The sequence below is a fragment of the Calypte anna genome, chromosome 18 (genome assembly GCF_003957555.1).
Source record: "Calypte anna isolate BGI_N300 chromosome 18, bCalAnn1_v1.p, whole genome shotgun sequence".
Classification (NCBI taxonomy): Eukaryota; Metazoa; Chordata; class Aves; order Apodiformes; family Trochilidae; genus Calypte; species Calypte anna.
Window position 1 is genome coordinate 7943445 of NC_044263.1, and position 25605 is coordinate 7969049.

The 25605-nt window shown below is 42.1% G+C and overlaps 1 protein-coding gene across 1 annotated transcript; it reads right to left on the minus strand.

The window, feature by feature from the left end:
- Nucleotides 1–8159: 8159 nt before the first annotated feature.
- Nucleotides 8160–25334, minus strand: MMD (monocyte to macrophage differentiation associated). The gene is made up of 7 exons (XM_030461834.1): nt 25024–25334; nt 19808–19889; nt 13273–13433; nt 12683–12757; nt 12190–12291; nt 11313–11382; nt 8160–10395 (listed from the first exon to the last, which is right to left on the minus strand). Exons 1-7 carry the CDS (start codon nt 25050–25052, stop codon nt 10195–10197), a joined length of 720 nt encoding a protein of 239 aa, XP_030317694.1. The 5' UTR covers nt 25053–25334; the 3' UTR covers nt 8160–10194.
- Nucleotides 25335–25605: the final 271 nt, after the last annotated feature.

Below are 25605 nucleotides of genomic sequence, written 5' to 3' on the forward strand. Positions count from 1 at the left end.
TCTGTGTGTTTGCTTTCCTGTGTCAGCAGTTGGGCTCAGGGAGGGAAAGTTTGTGAAAGTTTCTGCCCCCATAAACTGGTCTGTCAGTGCCTGCACACACACATACACGTACACACACACACACATACACACACACAGAGTGTCAAAGACACACACTCACACACATGGTGTCCAAAACATTCACACACACACGGTGTCCAAAACTTTCTTTCTCTCACACACACACAGTGTCATACACACGCACACACGGTGTCCAGAACACTCACACACACATATTGTCAGACACACACACGGTGTCCAAAACACTCACTCACACACACACACAGTGTCATACACACGATGTCCAGAACACTCACACACATAGTGTCAGACACACACACGGTGTCCAGAACACTCACTCACATGCAAACACACAGTGTTCAGAACCCACATACACACACACAGTGTCCAAAACACTCACATGCACATGCACACACACTGTCAAAGACACACAGAGTGTTCAGAACCCACATACACACACCATAGTGTCCAAAACACCACCACACACAGAGTCCAAAACACACGTTCACACACACAGTGTCCAGAACACACACACATAGTGTCAGACACACACACACGGTGTTCAAACCACTCACTCACACGCACACACACACAGTGTTCAGAACACACATACACACACTGTCCAAAATACACACACACACGGTGTCCATAACACTCACACACACCCTTATATTTATGTACCCATAAATTCATTTGCATTTCTGCAGGTGACACACAATTCAGTGCTATATAAAGAGACACTTAGAAGAAAGTTTTAAAACTTTAAAACTGTGTGTGAGAGTTTTAAAAATCTTCCTGGGACCCTGCAGGCTCATTGCTACACCCTGAGGAACAGGAACCAGACACAGGACCCAAACTTGGTTGGGTAACAACCCCCAGCATAAGCCAAGAGCCCTATAACCACACAGTGCATATGTGTGCTCAGCTGAGTTGGGTAGTTAGCAGGGGTTTAATTATATAATGCACATAAATAAATTATATTTATTATATATTTAATATAATAAATTATATTATATAATGCACATGTTTCTGGGGATGTTTCCATGGTTTTATCTGCAGTAAGAGCTGACAGAACATTTTCACGTACAACTCAAGATTCACTAGAATGCAGATACAAGGTTTAAGAATTATTATTAATATTACATATTACATAGTGTCACACACACGTTACATGTAATATTACTATTACATTTAGCAGTATTTTACTGTACATATAAAATATTTAGGTATATTTAGGTATATTTTAGTTATAGAATGCAGACTATGGTGCTAGAGAAAGCCAAATATATATATATATATATATAGACATGAAGCTGTATAAATATATAGCTATGTAAATCATGTATACAGATACATATTTAGAGATATTTACACTTAGAGTTTTATGTACACACACTCACCTACATATACATCTGGGTGCTTGTCTACAGAGCAAACCCACTGCAGGCCATGGGGTGGGGGGGCTGTGTCTGTGTCTCCCCTGTCTCCTCCCTGTCACTCCCTGCTGCCCAGCTCCAAGCCCTGTCACTGGTGGGACCCCAGCACCACCAGGAGAATATCCCTGGCCTGAGGTCTGCCATGTGTAGGGTCTCTGCACGCCCAGCAGGATGAGCTCTTCTCTACTGCAGCATCACAGCTTCACCTTCTATCTCCCCTGGGATGTTGCCCTTTGGGCCAGCTCGGGGCACCTGACCACGCTGGTTCCACCAAGGTGCATGCTCGGGCTGAAGCCATCCCACGTCCCCATCCCACGGATGACTCAGGTCAGGTGAGGTCACTTTGCTGTGGATGTAAAGTTGAAGAGCACTAAGCAGGCAAAACCAACCCCCTGCCAGCAGCTCGCACCAGTGACACCAGTGACAGATACTCATTGGTCACACACCCACTCCAGGGACCTCCACCCCCCCTTTGCTGGCAGCACCCAGCCCGGGTGGGGGCTCAGCCCCTTCACAGCTGCCTGCGGGGGTTGCAAACCCAAACCCCTCGGAACCGCCTTGCCCCAGACTCCGGCAGGACCGGCCCAAGCTGGAGCTCAAATCCCCGAGTGTTCATCTGCCGGTGCCTGGTGCCCTCTGGAGGCTGCGGGGCTGGGCTGGCCCCAGAGACACCAGCAGAGACCCCCGGACCATGGAGACCCCCGGACCATGGCCCCTCTGCTCCCACCACCCTCCCCCATTGGCTCCTCCCCCAACAGAAAATGCCCCATCCTGCCCACACCAGGCAGGAGAGACATAAAATACAGCTTCACATTTATAAAATGACCTCCAGGAGCAGCTCGGGTGAAACCACTCAGGCACTGCAGGCTGTAAATCTCAGGTCCTGCTCTTCTTCCTAATGAGAAGCAGAGTGAGGAGAGCCCGGTTCCTGTCACTGCCAGGATTTATCCCTGGGGATGGGCAGCTGCTTCGAGACACTCAATTTAAGCTCCGTTTGGTGGAGCTCCTCTTCCAGCACCGACCTGCTCAGGCACTGCCTGACAGAAGCCACAGCAGCCTGGGCACAGTGCCCAAGCCCAGATCACCCTGCTCATCCTCCTCCTCAAGCCCAGGAGATGTAAAGCAAACACATCTTTACGAGGTGCAAAGAACATGCTTGGGATTAGTGGCATCAACACCAGGGTGTCACTTACTTAGAGTGTCACAGGCACTGCTTGCTGGCAGGGACACCACAACAGCTTTGAAGATCCAGGCTCCCACAAAGCTGAGGCTTTGCATCACTGCAGGTACCTCCAGGAGATATCCTGAATGCAGGGACCAACCCAGGGGCAGTGACTGCTCAGCTCTGCCCACCATAAACCAGCCTGACCCCGAGGGATCCTCTTTGCTGGGCACACCCTGTGCTGGTCTGCCCATGGGCACATCCCGTAGCTCCTCCAGGACTGGGTCATCCAAGGTTCCCCGTCCTCTTTTTATTTTTCTCCATCAAGCTCCAGTTTTCATGAGACCTGTTCAACATTTAAGAAACTTCCAGACTCTGTAGGCCCTCTGTTACACTTAGCCAGATGCTTCAAAAATTATTCAGGACTGAAATCTCTCACCTAAACTGTGCTCCTTCTCATCGAGACCACATTGCTATTAAAAAAGGTTGAACCAGGTGTTCCTTGAGGTCATTCTACCATTCTATGAAATAAACAGGTAGCCTGCTGCAACAGGCAGCACAGTTGGACTCTGTGTCACTGTAAAAAACAAAAAAACCAAAAAAACCCCAAACCTCATCTTAAAATGATACCTGCAAGTAATAAATAGGACTTGCTGTAATGCCCGAGTATGACCAGGAGGTGTTTCTGCTCCACATTTGCATTTAATTTTTACATGCAATCCTCCCTTCAGTCTAATCATGCACAGAGACCCGGGCAGAGCCGCGTTTGTCCCGGGCACGGCCCACCCCGCAGCTTCCCTGCAGCATCCCCCCCTCCCCGGGGCTCAGCTCCCGCCGTCAGCACTGGATGCGGGCAGCACCAACACGAGGGGTCACACAAGAGCTGTGTGTGGCTCCCGAGCGCTGGGCTCGGACTGAAATCACCGGTTTGTGGTTTTTTTCTCTCTTTCCTATTCTGCTCAGTCCTCCCCAGCTCGCTGCTCCCTCCCTGGTGCTGCAGCAAGGGAACCCAGCAAAGCTGCTGGGCTGGGACTCAGCCCTGTGGCCAAAGATCAAAATATTACCAGGGGACAAATGCAGCGTCAGCCATCAGCACCCCAGCTTTGCCACACACCCCCGAGCACAGAGGGGCTCTCCTGGAGCACCCCAGTGTGACCACCGGGGGCTATAACACCCCCTGAGGTGCCCACAGTGCCCAGAGAAGGGACAACATCAGCCCAAGATGAAAACCACCTGAAAGTGGTCTTAAAAGGATGATGTTCAATCACTTTGCACCTGGTAGACCCAACTTTAATTGAAAATGTGAGACCCACACCTGCAGATCACAAGCAACAGCACCTGAGATTGATGAAACCAGAAAAAGGTGATTTCTTCTAATAAAGACTTTGGCCCAGCCACCTCATTCTTCTCACTTGTCTTCACCTTCTCCAGCTTTGCAGCCTTCAGCCAGAAACATTCCCTCTGGGAACAGGCACCTTCCCCTGCTCAGCCCTGGCCCATGCTGCTGCTGAGCTGGTTGCCCAGTACTTGGGCTGGGAGGTCCCAGTGGCCCTGGAAGAAGCAAGAGGGGACATCCCATGGTGACATGGGCAGGGAGGCAGCAACACCAGGGCAGAGAAGGGAATTCTGCCCTGTCCTGGCTTTGCAGCCCCTCGGGCCAAGCTCTGCCATTTCCCCTCCTGCCTGCCTGATGGGATGTGTCTAGAAGAGCCAATGTTCAGGGTTGCAAAATGGGATTGCAAAGGCAGTCACCCCCCTGAGGCTGCAGCCACCTCAGCTGCAAGCAAACCAGGTGGCCAGAAGCCAAGGTTCATCTCTGCCCCACTCTGCAATTCCCCTGGTTGTGTGAAGCCCACTGGGTGCATTTGCAGCCCCCTCCCCAGGCAGCTACAGATCCCTTTCACCCCCACTCCCTCAGGGATTCTCCTCCTTTCAAGATGTTGCTGTGCTCTGGGGTTACTGATTTCTCCTCCAGTACTCCCCTTTCCCCTGGTTTCTAGGGGATCACCTGCCTCAGGTTTATTGGCCAGGACTGCAGTTCCTGCTTCCCTCTCTCCCTCTGCTTGCACTGTCACTGATTTCTCATGTCCCTGTGTCACATTATTACCTGGTAAATTGTGTCTGAAGTCATTCTGGAACACCCTGCTGGCTCTGTTAGCCAAGATGGCTATGATGAGAGATTGCAGGGCTTTAGTCTGGTTAAATGAAAGATAGGAAAAAAAGCAAGGGAAGAAGTGAGTCTCTAGCTGTATGGGAGCTGCCTGTAAGGGCTTTTCTCTGTGCCTGCTGCAGACAGGAAAAGGAGCAATGGGCTTAAGTTATAGCAAAGAAAATACTGCTTGGACAGCAGAAACAAGTCTAGAGGGCAGAGGGCACAACACTGAAATAAGCTGCCTGGGAGGATTGTGAAATTTCCATCATTGGAAGCTTTTTAGAACAGGTTGGACAAGCATGTCAGGAATGACAGGCAGAGTTCATCCTGCCTGCAGGAAGAGGACAGGCTAAAAATATCTGAGAGTCCCTTCAAGATTCATTTTCAGTGATTTATCAGAAGACTCATTAAGCTGCTCAGTACCACCATCAGCTTCAAGACAAAGGCCATGTTCATTCAGCCAAACACATCCATGTATTTAAAAAAACAACTATCCACATTTCCTTTCTAAACTAACCCTTAGGTTCCCAAGTGCAGTTTTTACTTTAAAAAGATTGCTGAGTTCCCACAGCAACAATGTTCAGTCCCTTAGCATTTATGACACTACTAAATCTTTGCTGTTTGAAGCTGAACATACCACAGGTTCCCAAGGTTGAGTAGGTGTTGTGGGTTGGATTTTGGTGTTTCAACATCCTGAATACATTCTGTGGTCTGGGCTGAATGTCCTCCTGGAGACAAGGCTCAGTCTCTGGCTGACCATGTCATGGAAGCCACACTGTGGCTGCTCACTGCCTGCACACCAAAACTCTGCATCACTCCTGGAAGAAAACACAACACAGCAGGAAGGGAGAAGACATCTGCTGAAGCTAAAAACATTAATTGGGTAGGCCTGTACTAACAGCTTTTCACCTACATGAACATTTAAGGGAGATTTTCAAAGGCACCTAAAGGATTTGGGCACACAAATCCACCACCAGCAGGGCTCATGCTGCTAAGCAACAAAGACATCTGAATATATCCTTTGGAGAGCACATTAGTCTCATTAGAGTCAATGATGTAACTTGTGTTATAAAACTGGTGCTGGCTTCACTGCTAGCTTTTTGCAAGAGGATTTTGGTTCCCAGATTATCCTTAGTAACAAGGATAGAGCCCTGATTCTAGGAAGGAAACAAGCATTGCCACACTTAGTGCTCACAGGCTCACTACCACCAGCAGGAGGATGCCTATCATGAAAAAGCATCTTCAAAACTGTCCAAAACCCAACACTGAGCAGAGTTACCACTATGCCACTCCTCGTAGTACAGCTGAGCAGCCCCAGCCCTCCCAGCACTGCTCTAACACCAAACTGAAAGCACCCAAATGATCCCCAATAGCTACCAGCGAACATTTCAGGTGCATTGTGTATGTTCCCTTTCCAGACACTGGCAGTGCCTACAGCTTAGAGAATTGTAGTCAGAAAAATGATGAAAAAGGAAAGCAAACACTTTCAACAAGTAGAAGGACAAGAGTGAGGAGCCTCTAGGTGCTGGAGCACAGTGGTCTGTGCAGTCTGCTCAGTGTTACAGGACTGACCAATGCTCCCTCCCCAGAACCTCCTGGTCATTCTTTTGTTAACTATTTTTAGCTCTAATCTTATGACACCTATTGATGGTGAAAGCAATTAGTGAGCAGAGACTGACATCCTGCATTCTGCTAAAAATAGCAAAGCATGGAGAAAAGACTTAGTCAAGCACATGATGTGAACATGACAGCCTTAACCTCCAGAGAAATCACATGGCTAAATAGACCAGACCTAAATAAAGGATTACATAGGCTCAAAGAGGTTTCCAAACAAGCAGCAGGGTCCTAAGCATGAGGGACATTTAAGCAAGAGGTTTATTAGAAAAGGCTCAATAAAAACCTTTACTATCTTCTTTTTAACGTTCTCATTCCAGCCCTGCCACACACACAGAGTTCACTAACCATCCTCCCCAGCAATGACCCTGAGCCTTAGAAGCTTATTATTCCCCCCAGGACACTGCCAGCCCTGCAGACTGCAACACCTGACACAGGCTTGGTGCTTCAAACCAGGCAAAAAAAATTAATTAATTAGAACAAAATGCTCTAAATATACATATATTAAATGGAACCATCTTGTCTGTCAGCTTCCATTGATCTGGAATTTAGGTAACTTCTTATAATACTGATAACCAACTGTTTCAGGGTCTTTAAAGTATCCCATTTTTACAGTGAAACTCAATAGATACAGCAAAGGTTGCAAAAAACAGGCTCAGATATTCCAGCTCCCTTTGAAAGGGCTCCATTGCTTACCCAGAACTAAAGACAACAAGACAATTTCTTATCATAAACACAAGTGATTAAGAGGGACGTGGGGAAGCCAGAACTGGAAAACAAGTCTGCTTTTTGTTTGGTTTACGACTTCTTTCGTTAACAAAAAGAAAAATTTACACTTTCTTTGCACATTCCTTGCTGCTGTTGAATTAAAAATCAGTACCAGATGGAGAAGTGAACTCTGTTATGAATCCTAAAATTAATTCCTTCAGATAACTGAATTCTTTTTAGAGGCACACAGGAAGCAATTGCTCTGCACCTGGACTTCCTAACAGAAACCACCAACCAATAATTGTGTTAGAAAAATACAACCTAAAGGTGATGAAGCTCTAAGTATCCAGTATTTAAAATACCTGTTGCATCCTCTGGAAAGGTATCCCTGCAAAAGTAGAAGTCTTTATCACTGCTTCATTTAGACTCATTGCACTTGTTGCACTTCTGAAAACTACAGGCATAGAAAATACAGAACCAGGTGCCTTAAAAACACTTGCTTCAGGAAGGCAAAGAAATCACATCTCTGCTACTGCAGGAGTCATCACCATTGGTACTGCTGGGAGGAACCAGCCTGGAAGCTGCAATTACACAGAGAGGGGGGAAAAAAAAAGGCTAATTGACATATTTGTTTTCCAGACAGAAATAGATTTTTAATTCAGTTTATCTGTGTTCAGTGTAATGATACTCATATAGGGACAGAGCAAAATTATGTATTTTAGTGTTATGTAGTTGGAAACAAACAAACAAACAAAAACCAACCAACCCCCCCAACATAGAATGGTATAAAGAAAATTGATCCAGGCCATTAAAAGCAGGAACTTTCCAATACCAATGAAAATTTACACATTTTTGAACAATTTTTTTGTAGTATTTCCTACTATTTTTATTTAATGACTTGAATGAGCAAGAATTAGGTTCAACTCTGGATCTCTGGGGTTAAGAGTGGCAGCAGTGTTAGTCCCATACTCACCTGCACCAGGGCTGGAAGGGGTGGAAAATAAACATCACCATGAGTACCACAGTGTCCAAATTGCACAAAATGTTTATTGTTAGTCTAGTACATTCAATATCATATTGACAAGAATACAGTAATTCAAAATATTTTTGGCGAATTGAAATTTTTTTATAAACCACTGCAAACACTCCAAAAAGCAATGCCATGAAAAAATTAACTTAAAATTAAAACAAACATATTCAAGCAAGAGTTTCACTTTTGACTACAGAAAAGCTTTATATGTATTTCAGTGGTTTTAACAGTACTGCATTTAAGCAAAATATATGAACTCACAAAAAGTGGAAAATATTAAAATAGACACAATGTTAAAAAACTGAGGCATCCAGATGTGTGAGACTGTTGTACTAGGAATTACCTGCCCTGTTGTGCCATTTATTCTCTTTTGGGGCAGTTAACCAGTCAGCTGTAGTGCTGCTGTTTCTCCAGCCACCTGCTAACACCATGCAGCAATTCTTTTTCAATGCCTTGAATTTAAAGTTTGTCCCTCTTGTAAATTCCATATACAAAAGTATATATTCTAAAATATGCAACCCACTGGCAAATCTAGGTGCAATATTAAATGGTACCTTGAAAAACTTCCCCATCTTGCTACTTATTGTTTGCAGACAGGCAATATCCAGAACAAAATCTGAAAAAGGCAACACGTTTTGGTTTTGAATACTGACATGAAAAGATGAGTAAATTAGAAAAAGGATAAAGTCAATCTTAATATAAGACATTCATTATATAGTGGGACAGGATATAATAATAGGACAAACAGTATTACAATGACTCTACATCTGGTCACTTAATGCACATGTTCTACAATCATGACTTGCTACCACATCTGGTTTCCTGTACAGAAAGACAGCAACACAACTACAGGTTTATTCTGTGTTCAGTCCCAGAATGACAACTGACACTATTTTCAGGCTCTCCTCCCCAAAAGGCTGAGCCATGAATTCCATGCAGGAAGTAATTGCTCTGCACCTGGACTTCCTAACAGAAACCACCAACCAAAGTTGGTGGGAAATTATTCTGTTGGACAATTTAAATTCCCTCTGAAAATCCAGGCCCTAACATTACAGCATCAATATGATACACTTATTCTGGAGAAATCATAGGATGGTTTTGGTTGGAAGGGACCTTAAAGACCATCTGGTTTGGGTAGGGAGATGTTAGAATTCACCTTCCTTAATATTGTCAACCCTTGGGAAGTCAGCTGGCATCCAAACTGCTGCTGTAGAATTGGGAATCTTGAGGAGGAAATCACATTAATTATTTCTTTTAAAGCACTTCATTTCCATCATGCCAAATTAAGGTGCTGCTTAAGTGGTACTATAGAGAAGCAGAATACTAGCATGTTAAAACTCAGCAGAATCACATTTATATTTTAGTTTTTAAAAGTGGTTATTACAATTACACCTGTAATAGAAGCTTTGGAAGAGGTACAACGTTTGCTTGCCAGCACAGTGTGTGGAATGTAACCATGTCTTGCAACGTTTTGCAACATGAGTAACTGCATAGATGACAGCTGTGTGTTTCAGTTCACGAAATGTACTTTTAAAGTTTACAAAAAACAAAAAGTTTCTATAAAAGTCACATTATACCAAGATAACGGGTGGTAAAAGATTATTATGTCTGTGATTCATGTTAAATAAATGACAAGTGGAAAGATGATAGAAACCAATTTCAAATCAGGAGTTACATTTTCACTATTGCACTGACTTCACCATTTGAATCACTAATTTAGAAAAATTCACATCGTTAAAAATTGTAAAATTAAATTAGAATACAAAATTTCTTTGTAAACATCAGGTACCCAGTTCTACTAATATGGAATGGATTCTTGGTACTGCAGTACAGTATCTTGGCTATTTAGAGCACTTGCCATACCACAGGCAATTGCAGGACACATCCAAAGTCAGTTCACAGTAACTGTGTTCAGAGAACTACCCAAAGTCAGTGCAGTTTTTCTGTGCAATTTTCCAATTTCCCCGAATGCCTTAAGTCAAATAATACTGTTACAGAGGCCAACTGCAGTTTATTGTTTTATGTGGGTACATCATAAGTGACGAATGATGTCTGCAGGACTTCTGTAAAGGTACTTCCAAATGGCATAGTAATGCACAGCAGCTGCTGTGGCCACGAAGAGGTGCCAGATGGCATGGGCAAATGGAATGACTCCATCACTCTTGAAGAACACCACACCCAGACAATAGATCAAGCCTCCCCAGGCAACCTCCTGAAGTCCATCGGTGTTGCTCTGCCAATCAACAAGGAAAGGTGAAGTGTAAAGGAGGGAAAAGGTATTTTCTGTTTAGAAGACAAAATGTTTTCCCGAAGAAATTAAATCAGGCTGTCAGCTCAGAACATCTTGGATGTGACAGATGGATGAGTTAGAAAGAGTATATTTATATTGCACTTTCTGAAATAGATATTCTATATTGTCTCTATGGACTTAACAGTGGGATAACTCAAGAATTAAGGTTTGATGTTTTGCTCCATGCTCATCAGCAGAGCAAAGATGGAAAAAAAAAAAAGCCAGGTTACTGTGTGAGTTCACTGCAGCTTCTTCTGGCTGGATGAAGCATCCAGTGGGACAAGTAAACACTGTGACCAGCATTACCTCCTAGAGGTATCAGATTTATATCAGCAGCATAATGGTTTATTCAAAGTCATTTAAATGTGTAGCTATATAAAAATAATAGTCAAAGTACAATATGTTATCAGAAGTCCATTCCATCTTTCCTGAAGAAAATGCTTCTTTCCTGATTTGCAAGTGGTAAGTGGGCATGAAGTAAGTTCATAAACAGCAAGATCTAGAAACATTCCTTGACAGGCTAAGGTACTTCATGTCTTTATAAGTTTTAATGAAATACAAAGAATTGAATTGTTATGTCCAATACCCTTTCAGAAGTGAGGGTCTTCAGAAGTCAAGTTCAGAATCTAAGCACTTTTATCTAGACCTTGCAGCCCAGATTCAATAAAACAAGGTAGCATTTCACTGAAGGTAAACAATAGACCCAAAATATAACTGACTATATTTGGTTCTTCTACAGAGATGTTAATTTTAGTCCACCATAATTCCAAATATTTTCAGAAGAAAGAGACCTGTACTAGAAGTTAAGCTACTTACAAAAGGAAGTTTGTGTTTGCAATGTTAATAGTCACATTCCTTACCATGGATGTCACTACCAGAGCAGGAGAAAATCCCATTGCTAAGTAGAAAAAGAGTTCAACGATCTTGTACCTAAAAAGGAATTATTTGAATCATTTAAGGAGGTGTACAAGAGTATGGTCATTTCTTTCAGCAGTAAAGAAAATGTTGTGTTAGCATTGGTCCAATAAACTATTAGCTTTCTATGCAGATAGATAGGACGTGTGTTTTCAGGCAAAAATAAAGTTAGTATTTATTTCTGCATACCCTACTTGAATGTAATACCCTCATCTCCAAATAGTGCCTAGATGCATTTATTTGTATTAAGTACAAGTGGGAATAAAACACTGAGACAACTTGTATTTTCTTATTTGAACAGAACCTTGGTAGCTTGACTTCAAAACAAGAAAGCTGGGTCTTCCCCTGGGGAAAAATAATGAAAACAGGCTCAGTAATTCAGGTATGTAATTCAAGGACTCCCATCTCAAAAAAACCCAAGAAGGTAGCAGGAATCAATATGCATCAATATATCTAAACAATATAATGCTGCTGTATAATACATACACAATGCTACATAAATGAGAAAGATCCAAAAATCATGATTTCAGCTGGTTTCAGACTTGACCTACTTTCACTGTTCTTGTAGCAAAAGTTAAAGTTTTAAAGGTGGATACTTCCTTCCCACCAGTTTGAGAAAAGACAATAATATAGCCTCAAGCCATGTTATGTCAGGATGAATACAATTATCTTTTGAGAAGATGCAAGTCTGCATCACCCTCATCACCTATTTCCACTCTTTGAAAGCTCTTACTTCAGTTTGTGAAAGGCTGGACAGAAAGAGAAAGCAAGAAAGCCCCAGCTTTTAATTTCATTTTCAAATTAAATGCAAATAATTCTTACTTTTCATGGTAGAGAAATACATAAAGGGTTCCTCCAGCAGCCATCAGCCAGATAAACCAACGCATGTGAGAGGCAAGAGGCCCAAGCTCGCGGAGATTTAACCTGGAGGGAGAAAGATTTCAGGAGAGAAATGAGATAAATGCATGGATCACACTGACACACAAGTAGCAGGGCTTGATAAAATAAACATCCAGAGGCATGATGGCATGATGGGGAGAAGACTCTTGGCCATTCTATATAGAGAGAAGTAGAAGGTGTGTTTGCATCGATGTGAGGGACTCAAACCGGGGTAGTGGTATATAAATAAATTACTTTCTGTTCTTTTCTAACATTACTTTGTGTTCAGAAAATCCCAGCATATTACATTGCATTGCATTTCACAATGCAGGATGTGGTGAATTCCATCTAAGGAGATACCTGTAGATTATGGAAAGCCACAATGATAAACATTGGAAAAAGCTTTGACTCTGAAGCTGGGCTTCAGATTTCTTACCATGGTGCATATGATGCTGCAATAAAGACATAGATCATCATCCTGTCACACATGTGAAAGCAATGCTCCATTGTCCTAGTTAGAAAGAAAACAAGTCACCAAGACAATAAAAATGAAAAACAAACAAACAAACAAACAAACAAAAAAACAGCTTAGGGGAAGAGGTATCACATCTTAGTTTTACTACTGCTGCCCTTCTCCCTTTCTGCCTTCTGCTGCTTTCTGTGTATTGTATCATAATTCTGCTGGAAAGCTCTGTGTTCCTCGAAGTATATACACAGTCCCAGACAGCTTTCTCATTTCTGCAGTGGGATTATATCCACCATCCACATAGATCAGACATTTCCCACTCAACTTCCAGAATAAGAGCCACTAGGGCTTAAGAAAATCACATATTTTCCTTAAAAAAGGGAGCAGACATTAAAGTTTGCTTCTTTATGAGCTTGGCTTGCTGTTTCTTCTAACAGAATCAAGGCTGTTTTTTCATGACTCACTACAAGGTACCACTCCAGGCTTGAATAAAATGTTTTTGACTGAGGAGCAACAGAAAAAATCACAGAACATGAAAATAAAATGTCTTATGGTGCTACCTTAAGTGACTCTTTTTCCAAGAAATGATATGAAACACTGTGGATACAATGAAGAGGGCGCAGAGCCCCACGCCGTACATCCAGGCTGTTATCTTTTCCCAGCGATCATCAGACAGTCTGTGGAGAAGGGCACTACCCACAATGGCTGGAACAATGAGGAACTAAGAAAACAAAAGGCCATTGTTAAGTCTTTACCCCCAGCTACCACCCACAGCACAACAACAGCAGGGCAGATACAACCTCAGCGTGTCCCGACAGGCAATACGCGCATCTCCTACCAGGAGCAAGGGTTTCACCTAGGTGTAGGTTGACACACAAGCATCAAGACTTCAGCAATGTCTCAGACACACAGATTCTACCTGTTGGAGACAAATTTCTCCTACATGGTACTAAGTTGTTGCTTCTTCAGCCATGACACAAAATGAGGCAAACAAAAAAATTTGCTAACTGGTTTTATTTTTGCGCTCTGCTTCGTGTTTTTAAAAAGTTTTTATTTTCCTTTAGGCTTTGATTAATCCACCTCTTATTCACAGAGTCAGAGCACAGGACAGACCAAGATAAACTTAAATTCCAAATGAGAAGAAAAATAGAAGTATGCAGTTAAGCAGAAAATAGGGGAATCAAGCAAATGCTTTGCAGAATGTGGGTTTTAGATCTCATAAGTAAATTAGCTGCAAACTTAAGTTTATTAATAGATTCTTAATGCACAAAGATTATGTTCTTTCCATGCAGCATATCCAAGTCCTTTTTCCTTACTCTTTCCTTAACTCCCTCTCAAGCAGCTTTAATTTAGATGTTCCAAGACAATCACTGTTAGATCATCATGATGGAATTAGCATGCTCACAGTAAGTATCTAAGCAGTGGGCTGCAGGCTTCATATAAATTTAAAGCTCCACTCCTTTTCAGAATAAACTACAACATGTGCCTTGGTCTCTATAAATAAAACAAAAAACAAACAAAACCCAAAACAAAAGAACAAGCAAACAAAGAAACAAACTAGGAAAAAAACAGGGGGGAAGAGCATGTGCAACAAGTACTTAAAGGAAAGAACCCGCTGTTTCAGACATTTCTACACTGCTTCCAACATGATGGAATTCTACAGAGTCTTTGTCAGTCTATTAAGTTGAAATTTCCATACCCTCTATGGTATGTCTTAAGATGCTAATTTGTTCATTTGAATTGTAAATAAGCTTTATATGTTCAAGTCCTCATAGCTTAACCCAGGTCTCACATGCTAAACAATAAAGCTAGCAACAGGTAATGTTTAAACAAATCTGGCAACTCTGTATTACAGGTTTTATAGCTAGGAGTGCAGCTCTAAGACAGAGCACTGGCTTTGTCCTTTATCTCCTCAAGGACCAGAAGAAACTGAGGTTCTGATCACAGCCTTAGTGCAGAGTATACTGAAGGGATATGAAAAGCAGTTGCCAAAGTCAGAGTGTTAAGCCACCCCTAAAAAAGAAATGTTGGCTTTTATGTCTGGCTTTTGAAGTACATCAAATGTAGTTTCATTACCATTGTATTTTCTTCCTTTGGGCAAAATTTAGCACATTTACACCAAAAGCTACAGAGCATTGAAATGAAAAGTACAGCAGTCCTGTATCCACAGCATTTGGACCAGAGGTGAAAACTCTTTCCGAGTTTTGTAATGAGACTCTGGAAGTTGACCTCATGCACTTCAAGGCCAAAAATAGTCTGGCAGTCTCATTTCTCACAAACCATGGATTTCCATATACATCCCCTGGACAGTCCCCAAATTCAAGGAAGGTTAAAGTGTTTTTTTTCCTCCTCAGGAGTCTCTCCTGTTTTCCAAATATGGCATTCAGTAAAGTGTGGCTGAATCCCTTGGGATAGCAAGGAACTGTTTGGATGTATCAGTCATTTTATTCAGTTTTTGTAGGAGGCAGGAAGACGCAGAATTACTGCAGAAATAGTTTTGAGCCAGGTTTCTTTAAGCTATGCAGTCATGCTGTATCCACATTCATCAGTTTCCTTCCCAATTTCTGGTGCAAATTTCAGTTTTTGACTAAACTTGATGGAGAACGAAAAGGTTTCAGAGAGATTATGTACCACAAGTATCATGAACACAAGTACTGGGTAAAATAGCAAATCCCTACTAATTCCTTACTAAAAGCCCAGGCATGAGCTGCCTAGAGATTCTGCCTGGAGCTCTGAGACCATTTTATAGGAAGGAAGATTAACTTTATGGAAAGTAGTTTTAAATATTGCACAGAACAACTTGCTTTTCTCACATCAATATTTTGAGTAAACTAGTGAAAAACTGGGATAAATATTTTACAAGGTTAGCTGTGACACATAAAGCCTAAATGGGCCAAGACAGAGGTTGCTGCCTATCATTTTTCCCAGTAATGTGCATACAAAATTACAGGGTTAAAGAAAATAAGCAATTCTCTTACTACCCCTTTCTTTGCACCTTTAGAGTGAAGAAGAGAGCTACAAATAAGTGCATGGATGAAGAGATGAATAAATCTATTTTCTTCCTTGCCCTGGCTCTGAAGAATGATTCTATTTCTCACAGGGAACAGTGCTATAAGAGCTATACTAACATGAGAAGGATTTATTGTTTTTTTCTAAGTATTCTATTTTGAAGCACTTTCCCTCTGTGGCTGTTATGCATCACAGGAACAGTTAGACTAAACAAGAGATGTTTTATTACCCTTTCTCAGACCAAAAATAGCTAAAGAAAGAATCCAGAAGTGATGCCCTGCTGTGCCAGCCAACTTGGTAAAAGTTTTTAAGATACCAATGCCCTACCAGATAACATACCATACAATGGACTTCATTATGCAACATCCATCTTTAAAAAAGAAATACAACACTCGACTCAGCAAAAACCCAACAGATTTTCCCAAGTTCAATTAAAAAAAAAAGAAAAGAAAAAGAAAAAAAAGAAAAACCAATCATCTCTAGAGAAATGAAACCAATGGAAAAGCAATCAATCAGTCCTTTAAAAGAAGGAGTATTTACCAAAAAAGAAGCCAAAAAATCAGAATTAACAGAATGAGTGTGATTGTGCTGTGTCATTTTACAGCAATGACACAGCATTTCCAAGTTGCCAACATTCCTAGTAATAAAACTAGCCAAAAATCACAAAATGAGTATCACCAAACCCATCACTTAATGAACTATGAACAACCCAGAACATTCATGCTCTGATTAAATAATTTTAGCACCTTCATTAGTAATTGCTAAATCAGAAAGGGGCTGGAAGAGAGATTTGCAGAATAAAAGAATAGGCAACAGTTTCACTAAGTTTTCTGGAGAAATGCTAGAACAAAATAAGAGCATGTAGTTCCAAACCCCTTTGCAACAAGAAGGGGTTTGATTAAAATGATTAAAATATATTTATTTATAGCTTTGGCAGGAATCTCTAAGAGGAGACTTGGGCACAACCCCCACGTGACATGTGCTGGGGAACCAACTACCACAACCCCCCCTGTCACAAATAAAAGCCACTGCAAAAAGCCTTAAGGCACAAAGAGAGATGCTGAAACAGCGAGCTGTTAACTTGATCTTGCATACCTCAGGGAAACTAAACTCTGGTTACTAACTTACAGCAAAGTATCTGGTGTCTTCCAGCTGCTTGGGGATGCTTAGGATTGGTGGGTATTTTATCTCTATTTTTTGTAGAAAAGGACTCCCATAGAGAGGTTTAAAATCTGTTTAGAATGTTGCTTTTGTATTTAATACTCATGCTAAAGTGTTATTTTCTTTGGATGCAAGGCTAGGCACGTCAGGCAGGCAGTAGCAATGACCTTTGATGCACAAATCATGGTGTTATAGTTACCATACCATGGGCCTTTCCCCAAGAGGGAAACACTAAGAGCATAAAGATGGTCCTTAAACTTCCTCTTGGGAAATTAACGCAGTGGAGAAGTGAACAGAGTAGGCAGCCTGAGGTGTGACCCTAGAGGAAACCATGAAGGACTCTGCCTGCTCCAGGAGTGCAGTCCTGAAGCCAAGTACAGCATCTTCCTACTCAATGATGTTCTCAGGTAAGAGAACAAGCACCATGGAGCAGGAAGGCTGCTGGCAAACACAGGGAGCAAAGAAACTGCTAGGATCAGCCAGGTATGATGGAAACATTTTCAACAGGAACGTCCTTCTAAAATTTTGATAACCCCATCTTCCATGCTCAAATGGCCTGGTAAATGCTCAAAGCCTCATTTTTGAAATATTTGTATTTATTCTTTTTCCACGCACTGCTCAAGACAAGACAGGAATAGAAAGACTGTTGCTTATTTTAAGAATAGTTCCTCCTTTTTAAAGCACTTGGAAGAAACTTTTAGAGCAGTATAAAGCAACCCATAACAAGGTTTATACACAACAGAGGGAATATTCTTCTGTTTAACCTTATGTACACTAGAAAGTTTCACAAGGGAAGAGTCACACACTCTTAGGTTTAGTTTACCTTACAGCTCAAATTCTTATGTCTCCTGTTTCTCCCATAGTTTCCTTCCTGCTCTTCTAAACTCAGCCTCTGCATCCAGCTGCTTAGCTGCCCTTCCTGTCTCCAGTATTTAAAGACAAGCCAGTGCTTTATTTAAAGCTAAAAAATATCAAGATTATTTAAAAAGCCTTACTAGTTGAAAATTTGAAGACAATTTACTGTGCTCCACAAAGTTAGCTTGTAAATAACATAACAAAAAGCTGTGCACGGGATTCTGTAGCCTCATTTATCAATTGTTTTGAGGGATTTTGTTTTTTTGGTTTGGTTTTTAAGGAGCTACCAATCAAAAGACAGGCAGGACACCTCCTGAGGAGTACAACCATGCCCACAAAATACAAGTGGACTACTTTCTGAATTATCATTTAAGTCTTGAAAAAACATACAAAGGAGCATTACTAATGCAACATTATCATTAAACTCTTTTTTTGCAACATTAAACTCTTTTTTTGCAGAAACTACATCAATGCCTAACTGAGAACTTTAATCCAGCAGCAAAGGCTCAACCACTTGACCTTCTAACATTTGTTAAAACAGTCTGTTAACACAGAGGAGAGGAAAGCATCCCCCCCTCAATCTTTTCTCTATAATCCACTATGCTTTCCCAGAATAGAATCCTAGGCTTAACATTTTGATTAGAAGTTATTTATTGCATAATTTAAGGAGTAACAATCCCTTACACTAAATTTTTTTCCAAAGGTTGAATTAACATTGCATATCCCTAGATTTCTAGCAGTTCATGGTAGGTTTTAGCATGTACCTTGACTGTTCAGAAGGTAATTGCACAGCTTCACCAGAAACTGCAGCATATCAAGAAACACAGATATACCACCATGGCTGTAACCTACTGCTGACAGGCAGGAATAGGACATGCCTGGTTTTAACTAGAAAAAGGCTAGAATTGCTAATGAGTGAAGCAACTTCTGCCAGATATTTTGAAATCTAACTTTCTGGCCAGAGTAAAGAGGATTTGTACAAGGATTGGAAGATAAACTACTTATTTGTGTTAACTAAGAGATTGTTGCTTCATTCTCTAGACAAATAAGCATATATTTACATAATGTTGTACATGAGACCCTTAGGTTAGAAACACGTAAGCTTCAGTTGGATTTTCTATATGTAAACCAAGGTGATTCTGCTTTTACCAGCAACACAGAGCTGTATGCTCATTATTTATAAAACACAGATGAAAGCTCATTAAGAACAGAGCTCTTTCTAGAACTCAGGAGTCCCATGCACTGCCTTCAGAGTTCATATTTGTAGCTCACTCAGACATACTGGTGATAAGAGACTGAGAACGAAGTCAAACATACTTCAGATGTTTGGAGTTAAACATGGGATTGAGGAGAAGCACAAGGGCCTTAGAAAAGGGCAAATGCTATCTTAAAAAACAAACAAACACTTTTTTATTAAGTCCTTTCCGAAGTGCCAGACAGCAAATTAAACTTCCAATTACTATAAAAAGGAAAAAAAGGGAGGGGAGACTGCTTTCCTTATTTTGTGCATATCATCTATTCAAATCTGGTAGGAAAATAAGGACAGAGTAGGATGTTTAGTAGGGCTCTCAGCAATACTAATGTCTCTTTCAAAATACAGGATTTCTTGAAGAATCAGTTCAGAGATATTAAGTATCAGAACTATGACATTCCATGTGATAGTCTTATGAAGCATTCCACTTCTAATATAAATAAATCTTTCTTATACTTCCAGAACCTGATTTGCACAACACTAAGCAGGCATTGGGAAATCTGCCATGCAAGACTAATTACTACAGGCCTGAATCCCCTTTACCACTGTCATCCTCCAAATGGCACAGAAGAAAAACATCCATCTGAAGACCTGTAATTTCCTTTGGTGAAAAGGAACCTTAGGAAGCACCTGGAACTCCTAAAGATTCAGAACATGGACCAGCCATCTAACTGGTCTTACATTTTCTGGACTGTTATAGCTGAAACCTATGTAACAAAACCAGAGATGCTGTAGATATGAACACACTCAGGCAAAGGTCATCATTTAGCCATCCAAACCCATGAGAATTTACCAAAACAGGAAAGAAATGTACTCACTGCATGTGTGTAGCAGTTAGCAGCATGTTCATAGCAAGTGGGTTTGTAGCGGCTGTTTGCTGGAGCTGGGTGGTTCATGAACCTGTTGAATAATTAGAAAGTATTTTTAGGAAAGTTAATAAACCAACTCTTTCAAGAGTCATGAAGGAATACCTCCAACCTAGTAGTGGTAAAAACTAAGTATAGAGATGTTAAAAGTAAATGGTATTTAAGTTCTCCCGTGCAAGTTCTCTTAACAGAACCAGACATTAAATAAATTGCTCTGGCTGCGTGGCACAGTGGGGGGTTGTCTTCATTCAAGACTTTGCAGATCCATCTTTTCCAGCAGTTTGGTCAGATAAAGAATGAGCTATTTCTGATTTAACTTACATAATATGGACTCAAAATGCTCTTGAAATACGGATTTCATCACAGCTGTCAAAGATTACTCTTCTTTTAAGAAGTTCTTGAAACCAGAACCATAGTCCAGTTCTGCAATATCTTGGAATAAACCAACTTGAACATTGACCTTTGGGTTCCTATAGCAAGCAATATTTGTGTTTGGAGTGTTAGATGGTTCAGATTTTCTTTGAGGCAAAGGCCATCTGTCTGTAACCAAGACCCAAGCTATGCAAGGGATGAAAAGGGACCCTAATGGTTAACTCTGAAGAAGAAAAATTTCAAGAGGTGTACCCCAGACATTGCACCTTTGTTTCTAAGAATTTTCAAACATTACCTAACAAACAATCACACCAAACAGAGCCTATGTAATTCAAACCAAGTGTGATGAAATTTGAGAAGGCTTTAGAAAAACTTGCCAATACAAATGCTGCATGTAACTATGCTAAAAACAAAACAAGAACCTACAAACACTTGAGTTGTTTCTCTGAAACAACACAAATTAAATCTGTGTATAAAAACCTGTAGTAGACAGCACACATTTATATGCAACCAGTCAAATCAGTTATGAACTACTCTAGCAACAGTGCCATGGAAATTATCCCAGCACAGCCTGCTATCATATAAAAGTGATTTTTGCACTAATAAATTCCTGTTTCCTCCAAACTATTACAAAACTATGCACTGACAATTAGCTGGGTATCCAACAAGCCAGAAACAGGTTCACAGCAAGTATAGAACAGTATGTGCAGAACTGAGAGCAGCTTGGTTAGTTAGATTTATATATATATGTGTGTATATATATATATATATATATAAGAGTTGTTAGAAAACCTTTGGTCCTCCCCCATGTCTGTCCTAGTTTAAGTCAAAATCAATCCTATTTTTGTGACGCCCCTAAAATATGGGCTGATCTCAAACCAGGGAACAAAAAAAAAAAAAACCAACCAACCAACAAACCCAAACCAGAACCTTGTAGTTCTAGTAAGTAGTTCCAGATTTCTGGGATACTTTCTTTAAAAATCACTTCATAAATCAGTCAAAAAAACAGTTTTTTCTAAACTGGTAAATGAAAATTTAATGACATAGATAAAACAGCATCATGATCTCTCTCCAAATTACAGCAATTTAAAAAAACCAAAAAACAACATTTTTAACTATTACTAATACAAAATATAAGAAAAATTAAATTTCTTTCACAGGCTCAGAGTATGTTTTTAGCAAACAAATGGATCCACAGGAGTGAATATTCTGTTAAAAACTGCAGTACTGTCAGTATTAGCTGTATCATTTCCATTGCTCCAAGTTACTATCACCTAAAAATCTATAAATAATTGATGGTAGTCTGCTAATGAGACCTATTATCCATTAGAGAACTACTTTTAATTTTCCTCCCCTTTCATTTATTTCATAGAAAAGATGTTGGATCTTTCTAAGACAATCACACCAGAGCCTGGGGTTAAGTTACATTTGAGGTGGAATTGTGAACACTTCAGAGAAGTCCATTAATTACCAGGACCTCGTATTCACACTAATTTAAAGACTGTTATTAGAAGAAAAGCAGAACATAAAGGCATGAACAAAGCTATTCTTTCTCTGTTATCCACACAAAGGGTTGGGATTTTTTCCCCCCCTTGTTTGTGCCAGCACAGGAATGATGCAAATATTCGTTCATCTGTGTGCTAACTTTAGGCTGGCAAAACAGACAAGCATCAGGTTTCAGAAAACTTAACACTTACAGAATATTTCAAACGTTTACTTTTTTTTTTTTAATAAATGCTGCCATTATGATTATTTAACTTAAACCTACAAACATTGCTAGTAACACAGCTATTGAGCAGAAAGCTTTCCTGAACTCCCACAACAGCTGAAACTGGCATTTCTTCCACCAGAGTTTAGGCAGAGAAAAATTACTTAGGCACCATCCTGTTAAAAATGCTACTCAAATACTCCTGTAATTATGTATAGGTATGACACTGCAATATAAAAGCAGAAGAAGAATTTGGTTGCTCACTTATTCAGTCTAGAGGCAAAAACCGTTCTGTTCCTTTTTAAAGATAAATAAATAAATCCCACATCATCCCCAACAATGGATGCTTTTTGTTTTCTGCCACATGAATACTGCAACACAATGACATTGTTTTTTCCTTCTATCTACAGGTCAGGTTTGCCTCTTCTGAAAAATACAACTGTGAGGAATATAATCTCACCTTTCTAAATGTAGAATCTTGATATAAAGCAGTCAGATGTTATTTAGTCCTGAGTGAGGTCTCTCTATAAAACAACCATTAAGGTTATTATCAAAAGCAGGGCAGTCTGATTAGGTCCCACTGAACTAGACCACGATTTACAGGAATCATTGGCAAGTGAAGCCTTTTGATTCTCTAAGAAATCTCCAATGTATTATTTAATAGGAACTCTAGTGAAATTGGAATAATTTAAACAAGGGATGTGCAGCATTATCTTACAAGAAAGCATAAATACTTCTCCATTTATGATAATGACAATCCAAGACCTCTAGTATGCAATATTAACTCACTCAATATTAGAATTTGATATTTCCTAAAGTAACAGACTAATAACTACTTGTAGCCAGCTATGAGAGCAGAACACTTTTGCACTGTTATGAATTAATTTTCACAATTTCAATGAGTTCTTCAAGCTCGAGAACTACTTGAGGCCAAGGAAGTCTAAGCTTCATCATTTCACTGCACACAAACAACTTTCCTTGATGAGCATGTTCCCAGTACAAGCAGGAAGGGAGTACTGAGAGAGACAGATGACAATTTAAAACAAGAGAGAAGAAATACATAGCCCTCCCTTCACACTACTGGAACTTTGATCTTGAAACACTCTAAACATTTAAAATGTTAAACATAAGGACTGAGCCATTCTTTCTGAGAGACCTGTGGTCTCCAATTCCTGCTCAGGTCTAAGGGGTACATGGTACATGTTCCATAGCAGCCCCAGAATTCAGATATGACAATGTCTGGGAAAGAAAGGAGGAAGAAAATCAGAGGGTTCTCAATGCTTTGTCTTTGCATGCAAACCCAGCTTAGAAAAATAAAATATAAAATCCAAGTTCTATTGCACATATTTGCATGGCATCTGTCTGGTATTACAGCAAGCTTATGTCCAAAACTGCAGAAAAGAAAAGCACCTTTTAAGCTCTGCCTTATTCTTGATTTCCATCTGCTGAATGAATTATTCTTTGAAGCACTAAGTACAACATCAGTAAAAGCAGCAGGCACTGATAATAGCTTCAAAGATGTGGATTTTTTAGTCTTTTCAGGAAGTACATTTCCTTTATTCAGCTCAAAAGGCCTCATACTTCCTTTTACCAGCTTAAAAGCACATTACCCTTTTTGTATATTTTTTTCTAGTGCTTTCCAGCAGCCGGGGAGGCCATTTAGACCCAATAAGCCATAAATAACAGCATATGAGAAACTGCAACAAGATGGGAATAACTCTACAGAAACCACTAAATTCACTCCTCGTGGATTCAGTCCATTTAGTTCAAAATAAAGCCATATTCCTTTGGACTAGACACTAGAAAATACCTAGTTGTGGCTTGTAACTGTTCACATCATCTTTACTATCACTGAATAACTGAGTCACAGAAATAATTCAGATGGTAACAGAAGCAGACTGCTTATTTGGAAATACCAGGAAAACCATATGCTGTGTAAAAGGTCCATGGACTTACAGCACAAGAAAAAAAAGAAAACTGCAGTTTTAGAGAATCCTTTAACATGCATGATGTCATACATAGATTAGGTGACAAAAAAGTGCCCGTTCATCTCACTGACATCCCAGAAGATGCCTCGATGTTCTGTCAAGTATAAAAGGTGACATTTCAAGTGAAGAGTGGGGAGCAAACAGTCTCATCAGGTGCTGCAACACCTCTAAGCTCAGGGGCAGCCTATCAGCCAACCTAACAGCCTGCTGTGGGCTAGACTTCAGCTCTGACCACATTCTCTCTCTTTCAATTTTATTTCCCTTTCAGTACTTGGCCTTCGATTTCTTGAGCAAGCCGGTGATAGCAGAGAGCAGGGCAGCCCTGTAGCGGTGTGCCCGCGGAGGAAAACCATGCCAGAAACCGGTCTTATCTGGGATACAGACTGTCACTCCACAGTTACCGGCCTTTTCATGTAGACTTTGAGTAATTAAGCACCTAAAGCCCACGCACAGATATGGTTACCCAAGAAGCTCCATCGCAGTTACCCAACCGCCCCCCCCCCCTCACCCTGAACACGAGCAGCATCTTCTCTCCGCTCGGAGATGTGCGAACAAAGAGACCGCGATCTGCTGAGGGGCACGGAGCCAGGAGCCGGGGGCCACCTCCCCCGGCCCGGGCAGCCCCCAGCTCCGGAGCTACAGGTCCGGGCCCCGCGGGAGGCGCGGCCGGGGCCGGGGGAGGCATCGTGGCCGAGGCCGTGACACACGGCCGGATGCGTGAACCTTCCCCCATTTAAAGTCGAAAGAAAAGAAATTAATAAAGAAATACCGAGCCCCCATCACACCCCGGCGAACGGCTCTGCTCCCCCCTCCCGACACCGGCGGGGCCGCGGGCCCTCGGCAGCAGGGCCGGGGCGGGGAGAGGCGAAACCGTGAGGAGAAAAACCTCGATACCTTCAGCCCAGCCCCGCAGCCCCCACAGACCCCCGAGCTCCGCCGCGGTCGCCCGGTCCCTCAGCTCCAGCGTGCCCGCCCGGCCATGAGGGGAGCGCAGGAGCAGCCGGAGAGTCCCATTCCTCAGGGGGGAACGGGCGGCTCGGCCCCGCCGGAGGATGGAGGAGGCTTGGGGGGAACCCTTCCAGGGGAGGGGGCGACCTCACCTCCTGAACTTCTCCTGGAGCCGCCGCATGGGTCCGGGCCGCCCGCCCCGGCCGGGCTGTGGGAGGGGGGTCGGGACGGGAGGCTGCGGGCGGCTCCTGAGGCGGCGAGGGCCGGAGTCCGGGCCCTCATTGGCGTGCAAACCGCCACGGCGAGCAGCGACGGCCAGCACCGTCCGTCGGTGAGGAGCGGGAGCCGAGCGGGCGGCTGCAGGCGGCCGCTTTAACGCGGCCTCTCAGCTCCTCTCAGCCCGCCCGGCCCGCGCTTCCCTCCGCCCCTGCCCGCCCACAGCACCCGCCCGGCCCGGCCCGCCCGCCCCCGCCGCGGCAATGGCGGGAGAGCGCGGGAGGCGGCCTGGAGCGGCGGATCCGCTGGGCAGGGAGAAGCCGCGGGTTCTGGCGAGGGGCGGCCCGCAGCCCTGGGCACCTCTGCCTCGGGAGATGGGGGTTCGGGGCGAAGGTGCCGCGGCCTGGTCGCGGGGTTCCCCTGGGGGTGGCCCAGGCCGAGCTCGGTTTCCAGGGTCGGCCTGAAAAACAACGGCGGGGGCTGCCCCAGGGCCGCGATTTAACAGCACCGAGTGACAG